This window comes from Mchenga conophoros, linkage group LG18 (assembly GCF_057382185.1).
Source record: "Mchenga conophoros isolate Kocher_MC1m ecotype Shallow Benthic linkage group LG18, M_conophoros_male_GT1.1, whole genome shotgun sequence".
Lineage (NCBI taxonomy): Eukaryota > Metazoa > Chordata > Actinopteri > Cichliformes > Cichlidae > Mchenga > Mchenga conophoros.
Genome location: NC_140543.1, coordinates 25715495 through 25725691, shown reverse-complemented (window position 1 = coordinate 25725691; position 10197 = coordinate 25715495). Strand labels below are relative to the sequence as shown.

At 42.8% G+C, this 10197-nt stretch overlaps 1 protein-coding gene across 1 annotated transcript; it reads right to left on the bottom strand.

Moving 5' to 3' along the window:
• Positions 1-21: 21 nt before the first annotated feature.
• kcnmb2a (potassium large conductance calcium-activated channel, subfamily M, beta member 2a) lies at positions 22-5553 on the bottom strand. The gene is made up of 5 exons (XM_085253671.1): positions 5483-5553; positions 2568-2705; positions 2272-2442; positions 1800-1995; positions 22-1576 (listed from the first exon to the last, which is right to left on the bottom strand). Exons 2-5 carry the CDS (start codon positions 2624-2626, stop codon positions 1292-1294), a joined length of 711 nt encoding a protein of 236 aa, XP_085109797.1. The 5' UTR covers positions 2627-2705; positions 5483-5553; the 3' UTR covers positions 22-1291.
• Between the last annotated feature and the right edge of the window lie 4644 nt (positions 5554-10197).

Sequence of the window (10197 nt, the reverse complement as noted above, 5' to 3'; positions counted from 1 at the left end):
ATGCAGAGTCCAAACCCTTTATAGAAACGTGAAGTGAACAAGCCTACAAAATACGATTGCAGCACTATTTTATTTAATTATATATGTACACTCAGGGCATTATATTTCCACACATTTCTCGAGTATCTGTAAAACAAACAGTCTATATTCAATAAGCAAAGGAATAGATTAAATGGTCAAGATTACTGAGTGATTAGAGTGTGAGCAGCTTAAAACTTTGAAAAATTGATAATTGAAGAAGCCATATTCAAGCATATGGATATGCAGTCAGGCAGCCGCCTGTGTTTGTGATGCAGGTTTTAAAAATCAGGTTCTCTTTCATTATAAAAAAGCTGTGAACATTTAGCAGAGGTGCATCTGTATTTGTTTTCTACCTTGTAAATGCTGAGGGATTGATCATTTGTTACAGTTACAAGCCAGACACAGCCAGCGAACTACCACAATGTAAGATGTAATTTCAAATAGAAAATTATTATAGAGATGTAATCAATAAAAATTGTGATCCTGGAATACAAAATCAATTTATTTAGTCTGGTAGGCTGAGTCAGCGCACATGTACGCTGTGTCATGATGTCTCTGATTTTTCACTCATTTTCAGTCCAGTCCTTGTACATGAACATTTTCAAAACAATGTTCTATTTGTTTGTTAAGCCACATAACATCTATGAATCATTCACCACAGAACAGACAACCTGGCAGCGCTGCCATGTTGTTACTAGTAGTCTGTCACAAAAACACACAATTTGCTCCCATTTCTTTAGTTGCCAAACACAGTTTGACAGGCATAAAACAATACAACCAACAAAAAAGCTATTAGCTGAAAACTTCACTTATCATGGTATGCTGTGGAGTGTAGCCTTAAAAAAATCTGAAGAAACTGGACAACTGATGAACAAAAGAAGAAGCGGCACATGTTTATCAAAATGCTTTCCTATCATTGTCACATTGTTCGACATCATCAGCCACAGACACTTCTGCTCAGACAGCGATGTTTTTCTCCATCGGTTCAAATATTGATTCGTTTTCGTCGGGTATGTAACACTTGTAAACAAGCACTCTCAGACATTTTTACCATGCTTTAACATCTTCCCAACCGCGCTCAGATCTTTATACAGCTGACAGTTCATTCACATTTATACACTTGCTCTGAGGTGAAAATCAGCTGCTCTGAATGTCTCAGCTGAAGAGAACGGTTTGCGAGATGCAACAAAACATTCATTTGGTTCCCAGCAATTCCTTTATGTCGTGCGTCCCTCACAAACCATCAATTTCTTGGTTTATTTTGATTTTTTCATGTCTTGAGCTTCCCTATCTCTTCACACAGTCTGGAGAGGTACTGCGTTAGCTTCACCATCATGATGATTAGGGCCCCTCCTGCGAGCGTGCAAGACGGCCAGAGCAGCGAGTGGAAGACGGCGCTGTGATCGTACAGGCGAATCAAGAGAGTCATCTCCTGCTGCTCGCTGGGGTCGTAGTAACACGGGACCTGCTGGTTCGCCTTCAGTCGCTCAGAAATGTTCAAAATCATGGCGTGCATGGCTGTGCTGTCCTTCTGACACCTGGGCACATAGAAACACTGCAAGGACAGGAGTGAGGGACACAGAGGTCATCCAGAGGGCAATCAGCCAGTCATACTTTTTTGTTTTTTGGCACTCAGAGCTACTTTTGTTTTATTTCACAACACGCTATCTGACATTTCTGAATTGGGCATCTATCGCCGGGCCAACATCTGACAGCCATTGTCAACATTTGAAACAGTTCAGTAATTCCCAGTATTTTCTCTCTGGCACCGTACTCACTTCAGAGCTGGCATCACGGGTCTCTTCATTGTGAGATAAACGGCTGACACGGCCTGTGTTATTGACGCTCACATAGACCTGCAGGCAAGGGTATCTGGATATCCTCCAGCAGTCTGACCCACAGCTGTAGGAACAGTTCATGTCTGCTGTGACCGTGGAGTTGAGAACAATACACACACCCTCCTCCGTCCACACGCTGTGTTGACATTTAAAGGAAGATCCAATTTATTACGACAACAAAAAAGAAGAAGAGGAAAGAAAGACAGCATTCGGGATGTTATGCCATGAAACGAGCTCAGTTTGGAAAGTGTAATCTGCTCCTGGAGATCTGGTTTCATAAATTATTCATTTTTGCATTTTTCCCGCTTGAACGAGCAAAGAAACAGTTTGCCAACAAGCACATCTGATGAATAAAACATGTTTCTGAAAGAAATATCAGAGCCGCCTCCTCCAAACACTAGCAGGCCTGTACCTGTCTGCATAGGACCGCAATATGGTGATACCCAGGACAAAGTACATCATGACTGAAGAGAGGATCATCCCAAGTCCCAGAAGAATGGCCCGATCTTCTCCGGGCTTCAGAGCGGTCACCGTCTTCTTCTTGTCCAATATATCTACCTCTCGAAATTTCTGGTAAATTGTCCTGATGATGGAAAATTAGAAGGAGTTAAGTTTTTTTTTTAAAGCTGTAGCTGAAATACTTTTGGCAATCGAAGTCCTCTTGACATTTCATACTTTTTCAAGCCTGAAATGATGAGAATCTGTTACCTCCTTTCATTTCCTCTTCCCGATCCTGCTGTATTTCTGGCCCCTGCCACAAAGAACATCTTTCCTGGCGACGACAATGATGGTGATGCACGTCCGCCTGTGTCTGATGAAGCAGAATGGAAAGGCTGCTGGAAAGACCTGTGAAAGAGTGCAGCCGGTTTTATTTTTAAGATCCTAAACCAGTGGTTCTTAACCTTGTTGGAGGTACCGAACCCCACCAGTTTCATATGCGCATTCACTGAACCCCTCTTTAGTGAAAAATAAAATATGATTTTTTTCAAATTCAAGACATAGATTTGTTTTTTATTGGTGCTCAAAATGAGCCGTGCATGTCACGGTGGAGGCTCTGCCGAACCCCTGAGACCGACTCACCGAACCCCTAGGGTTCAATCGAACCCAGGTTAAGAACCGCTGTCCTAAACAGAGCACAAATCCCGAGTCGGTGGTTCCAAGGGAGATTTGTAAGACGTGAGAATCGCAAATCACGCTTTACCTCTGGTGCATATTGGCTGTCAAAACGCACTACGTTCCGGATAAAGTAAACACTACTTCAAATAGCCCTCGAACAACAGTTCCTCATTATGCTGCACTTGATATGGCACGCCCCGCCAGGTAAACATCTCATTTTGAACACAAAGAATTCTACAAGATGACGGACTGCCACTGATGAAAGGCGTTCATGCTGACGTGGCACACGTGAAAAGAAAAAAAGAAAAAACCTACCTGCTGTTTTCTGAACACTGTCAACACAAAGTCATTTGCACCTATTGAGACACAAGAGCAACACCTTGCATGGGCCTCCTCCACAGGTCCTACCACTGCAAGAAAACATGCAGCATTCAGTGCCGCTGTACGTACAGCTTCTTTAATATCATAAGCACCTGAGACATTAGGAGTAATTGGTCATCTTTAAGTTCTTAAAACACTATTAAGACTGCATGTGCACGCTGTAACTTGGGGTGAATTTCCCATATTGTCACTGCTTTTATTTGAAAATCAAAAATCAGTTCCTCCGCAGGCTGGAATTTATTTAGAAAAAGCTTCTATTTACGCCCCAACAGCCCTCCAAAGAAAACATTAGCTTCATTCAAGGCTCAAAATGGAAGCAGAATGAACACGGCCTCTTTCTTTTCTTTCTTTTTTTTTCTTTTTTGTTTGTGAGGGGATAACAACCCTGCCAGAATGCTGGGACCAGAATAGTTAGAAAACAAGCCAGCAAGTTCCTCTTAGATGAGTAATTTCCTTATTGTATCACATTCCCAGCTGCTTAGGGGAAATGTAGCTGAGAGACAGCTCCAGTGTGACACAAGACATCTGAAGGAAACCATTAATGTTATCAACAAAATGCGCTTCTCTCCAAACACTCCACACGAATTTGCATGCATCCCCACAACAAAGGGAGTCACTCACACAAATTTTACGCTGTGTCTTATTACTTTTAACCAGCCCCCCACACACACACACCCTGCCGTTGCCCCTCGAGGGCCTCAAGCTCGGTGCATAACTGTATTGATTTCAGCTAAACGTGGACACCCGCACACACAATTTCAGAGAGAGACCCCCTAACTCCATGTGTCTACTTAACTGTCAAGCAAAACATTTTAAAGGCTTTGAAAGCTGTAAACGTGTTGGCAGCTGAGACTTGTGCTCAGTGCAGGTTTGATTTACACTGGCAGCACAACAGCCTGTGAGGAATGGGCCTCGACTGTTCTCGCTGGTAAGTGAGGCTAACCAAAAATGCAGCTGATGAGGTTTATTTAAAAGTGATGTTAACTCAAATATATTTCTAGAGATGTCTGGAAATGTGCTATTTATGTGAAATGTCTCAAACTGCAGTGAAATAGTGTTAGAGGCTCAAAGAGCCTGTCGACAGTTTCGAAAAACACGAATTTCTTCATGTCTCTGCTTTTTTTTTTTTAAAGTCTACTTGGTCTGCATACTGTCCAACCCCACAAAGCTCTGCAGGGTGACAGTTTTTGCGTGCTTGAAGAGATTTTCCAGCACCGAGTGCTGGTGTGGAAATGCTTACAGCAGCAGGAACGTATTGTTCACACTTTCCTGTTATCATTTTAATGAACATCCTGAGCCAGAGGCCGATACGATCAGCCAGCGTCCCCTCATGTTTTCACGGGTGTGTCCTTAGTTCATGTTTCATCCAGCTGCCTCGCTTCAATCTCGTGAGCGCGAGCGAGACTGAATGATAGTGAACAGAGCTGGCACGTGGTAGCTCGCGTAATTGTGGAGCCACAAAAAAGAAACACAAGTGACCAAAAAATAAAAAATGAGAAAAGAGAGATTTAGAAAGATTGCAAAGGTGCACAAAACGGAGGCAGTGAAGAGATGACAACAAAGGTATGTTCATGTTGTCCTTCCAGTGATTATTGCTTTCCCATCATGTGTCCCAGTGCTGGTCCTGCCCCTCAGCAGCCCACATAGGTACAGTATAAGCGCTTTACAGAGGGCCACAGAGTAATGCTGTATAATATGCAGGGGAAAGTGAGCTGCATGTTAACTAAATCAGCTATTTATTATTGCAGCAGTTGTGAAGGTTGCAGCGCTGTTCCTCCGACTGAGTAAAAAACATATGATTCATTAGGCCACTCCAGGAGGAAAATCACAGTGTGCTCCATTCAACAGATCAATGCACTGCATCTAAATCTGATCGCTTAGAAATAAATAGCACATGCACCAGATCTGTAAAAGATTCAAACTCTTTTGTATCCGTTTTGTGCTAAATGTCAGCTTTCCGCTGTGTGCCGGTTCTTTTTTTAAGCACACATGGCCTGTGTTTCTCCCCCAGTGTCCGTGATAATCTCTTTCTTTTCACAGCCGAAGTGAAGTAAGCCCCAACTTTTGAATTAGCTTATGCTGAATTGAAACCGCAGCGATAACATGTCAATTCTGTGAAGTCCTACCTTTTGTCGCTCGTGATGGGGGGGCTTGTTGTGATAATCCAGTCTTTGGTGTACAACTGTCAGCAGAAGCTCTTCCAAATGCTGCCCAGGCTCCTGGGGACAGCAGCTGGCTACGTCTTATTTAAACTCTTACCCCCAAGTGAACAGGATGCCTGCCATACCTGGGTCAGTAATTTGAGTTCCCTTTACAATGCCTTAAAATGTGTTGGGCAGCACAATGATCAGACCTCTGACTGGGCCTGTTACTATGTTTGTGCGCAGCAGTTACTTCAAACGCTTCTGGCCTTATATTGTACATATGTCTATATCCATTTACTTTCCTTTATCCAGTTCAGGGGCAGGCTACACCCTGGAGAGGTCACTAGTCTGTTACATGGCTAACGCTCAGAGACAGACAACCACTCACACTCACATTCACACCTATTACAATCACAGTTAACCACTGACTGCATGTCTTTGTGACTGTGGGAGGAAGCTGGAGCGCCTGGATAAAAACCACACAGATACGGGTTGGATATGCAAAAACCACACAGATGGTGGATTTGAACCCTTGCTGTAAGACAACAGTGCTACACACTGCACCATAGTGCTTCCCCATTTACAGGACGTTTAGGCAAATTCAAAGTCAAATGCTGTGACAAGACAAAAAAAGAAGTTGCAGCTACATTGTGGCCACAAGGTGTCTCTGCAACCTCAAAAAGTGGAAAAAGATAAACGTGGAGGGTGGCTCTCCATCCACTGATTGAACATTAAACGTGTAACTCAATTCATTATGAGGGGTGATGCTTTCACTCTGGTGGAGACATGGGTGTTAAAGTGTGATTTATTTATTTTTTGTAGGGATATATTTATTATTACGTGTGTGAAAAGATCATGCTGATCAGGCAAACCACATCGCTGGGATATCCCTGCTTTTATTCTATACGGGGGAATCTTATTGCTTTTTAAACTTCTGGCTCTCTTCATTAAAAGCAAAAATGACAATTAAATCCACTTAAAAAATAAAGACTAAAGATAGCAAGAAAGAAAGAGTGACAGCAAACATTCGCTCAGAATTTAATCTGCGAAATTTCTAAATCTTGAGTGATGTAATCACATGTGATGTATTTTATAAGGCTTTTACTGTTTCAAGTAACCATGAGTAGAGATTTTGTACACAAATGCTTTTTTAAGCTTGAAAATAAAACACAATTTGCAGATTAAATCTGTAGAGTTTTTTGGGAGGGTTTTTAACCTGTTTTTACCACTTCCCTTTAAACAGTAATTTCCTCAACAGCCTGACCAGATGGTGGATTTTACTTCACCGACCCTAGCTGATGAGCCATCTTGACTGCAATCTCTCCTCATCCCGTTTGGTTTTGAGCGATTGAGCGAACGTCTGCCCTTTTCAGTTATAGCACAAGATCTGATACTGTCACTGCTCACTACTTGACTTTCTCTGCATCGTCCAGCTGATTAACAGTGTACACTGTACAGTGTAACACAAGACAACCTCCCAGAAGAACCACAGAGCTCCTTCCTGCCACTCAGCTCACATGCTTGCTGCTGTAATTATACCCTGGCCTTGGATTTGGTCCTTAAAAATAATGGTCCCTTCTGTAAGACAGCAGGAAGAATTTGTGCATAGATATAGCAGGATGAGGGGGAAAAATGCTCAAGGGCAGATGGAAAGGCGTTTGTATTTATTTGAGGTTATATCTAAACTTAGCTACAAAGTGCAGGCTGTCTTCAAGCACCACATTTGGAGGTGAAATAACATGCTAACAGGGGGGTGGATGGGTGGGTGTGTGTGTGTGTGGGGGGGGGGGGGGGGGGATGAAAGGCGATTCTGCGTCTTTGTTTCTCTGGATCTAAAAATAGCTCATGCTGAGCAGGCAGTGAAGCTGAGCTGCAGTCCCTTCTCTTGCTCCCTTTTTTCATTCTTATTCCATCTCTCACTTTCTCACACACAACAATGCATCACCCTAACGGTGCACGGGAGGTGGCTTGGAGAGCCAGCGCGGAGCGGCGTTTTGGGCCAAGCTGTTCCACCCCTGTCTTTAAATTGCTGTCAACACAGAGCACCTTTGGACGCAGGGCCCGGTTTTAATATTTATGTGCTGACTGGCGTGTCACCTGTGCATCCATCCGCTGAAAGAAATGGCAACATGAGACTCCAGTCTAAAGGTTGGGATCCTCCAATGTACACATTAACATCAGCTGCTCAAAGTTCTGCATGTGAACTCTTCAGAAAGCGGTCAGAAGCAGGCGTTGCTTGTTCTGACAGGTTTGCAAACACCAAAAAACAGAAGAAACAAAGAAAGAAAAACTGACCCACTAGTGTCAAATTATTTGTCCTTATCTAAAATATACCCACTAATCTTCTGTTCATGATCTTTCACACACACACACAAGAAAAAGGCATACTGCAGTTGCTAAGGCACTTGATAAAGCCTGGTCTTGTTATTGTCCTGCAGATTAGTTTCCCGCCCACACACACACTCCTAGTCTCACAATTATAGAGGGAAGCTGTGCTAACCCTGTTTTAAGGGGTAACAGCTGAAACACAAGCAGACTTTGTAAACCAGGGGTTTCTGCACACATGCATGCAGAAATACCGTACATATATATCTATATATTCACATACAGTATAGAGTATGTGCACGTGGGTCAGGTGAAAATGGGTGAGCAGGATTTACACTTGCAGAAAAAGGTGAGTCGATTCACAATATTTGCCTCTGGAGTGAATCATGTATTGCGTAAAGGCTGGCGCTGGAGATGAGGAATTTGCTTCACATTTCTTCACTTGGCAGCCAAAACACCCTCACACAGTGGGAGTGATGGAGCACATATTTCTGTTTCTCATGGCTCGAGGAGAGAGCACCAGAGGCAGAACGTGGGAAATCACTCGGAAATTAACTAATGGAGACAAACAGCACTGGTGCCATGTTTTGTGAGATTTTATAGCAAAGTTTTGTGTTGTGGTCCTTTGTTTTTCCTCGTGGAGCTCCATCTCGACTGGGGATGCATCAGCTCTGGGCTGATACTGTCCATCCATCAGTTTTCTTCTGCTTAGGTGTGAAGAAAATGGGTTTGATCCTGGAAGCTTATATTGTGAAGTGGCAGTGCTAACCACAACACCAACCATCACCCGGAACCTCGGGTGATGGTGATATTTGCATTTTTATTGCAAGCAAACAATAGGTTTTTCTGCTTGGCCTCCCCTCTACACCAATCAGTCACGACAAATGCCTACTGCTTCTGCTGGAGCTTTCTTCCTGTTAATAGAGAGTTTTTCTTTTCCACTGTCACCAAGTGCTCGCTTGTAGATAGTCGTCTGACTCTTGAGGTTTTCTCTCCATTACCTTGCAAGATAAAGAAGCATGAGGTGATTATTGTTGGGATTTGGGAGCTATATAAACAAAAATGTATTTATTGTTTGTTTGTTTTTTACATTTTTTTCTCCACATACCCAGTAACACAACACAACAATAAATATTGGCCACCGACATATCAATATCAGTCTATTTGGCTAATAGTGGATCCGTAGCGTAGTGATTTGTATGATTGCTCTGCCAAGCAAACAACCCCTGGTTTAATCATGAGGGGACACACAAATCCCTTAGGGGTTGTGACAGGAAGGGCACACAGTGTTAAAATCTACCAAATCAAATGTGCATCGCTATCTGCTCTGGGGACCTCTTGTGAAGAAGGATAGGTGAAAATAGCTTCAGTCAATCTGGCCACTATCTGTCGCTATCAGTATTAAGTTGCTATATCAGTGCATCTCGAATCTAATATCTTCTGCACTTAAAAGTCTTGTTACATATTATCAACCCATACATACATGTGAATGCATGGCATAAGGTATTGGAAAGGAATTTTCAAATGGACAAGACGAGCTCTGAGATTATTGAGTGGGAGGATCAAACTGCTCAGAGGCTGGGGAGTAAAAAAAAAAAAAAGCACTGCACTATCATACTTTATCTGCTACAGGCAAATCCATCTCTCAGCTACACAGTTAATAAGATACAAATGAATGCCCGTTTCACACGGCTTCCTTCTGATTACATGCAAATACTACACTACTGCTGTATTATCAGCGCTGCTTTGGTTACAGATGATGCGGCAGCTTTGGCAGAACTCTATTTAGCTGTGACTAATGACCAGTCGCTGGTAATTACCCACACATTACTGTGTTGTGGCGGTCGGGTTACGAACACGTGTGAGAATTAAAGTGTTCCACTCAAACACCATTGTTAGTGGTAACCGGGAAATGCAGTGTAACAAAGGCAGTACTAAATACTGTGTAATAGACATCTCACCTGGTGTCGTCACCCCGGTGTGTAAGACTTAAATGGGGGCATTCGTTTGTCACATTCAAACAATTCACTTTGTAATACAGCACACATTAGATTGCATTATGAAGATGGATTTGTTTTTAAAGCAGTGTTTTTTAAAGACACTATAAATCTTAAATGATTACAGTACAGCGTGACTGTGATTTTCATCGTGCACATGGCCGGAATTAGCATGATTATGGATTATGTGTGCAGCTAAAAAAAAAAGCGCTCTGATAAATCTGTGTAAAACACAGATTGCAATGATGATGTAAGCTGTTGTTGACTTTCCCAGTCTGAATGACTGGGGAAAGGATAGGGGGTGGGGTGTCATTAATCCAGGGCTAGTGGTGACTCGCCAAGAGAAAATGGGGTGTAGTGGGGGATGGGCGAGGA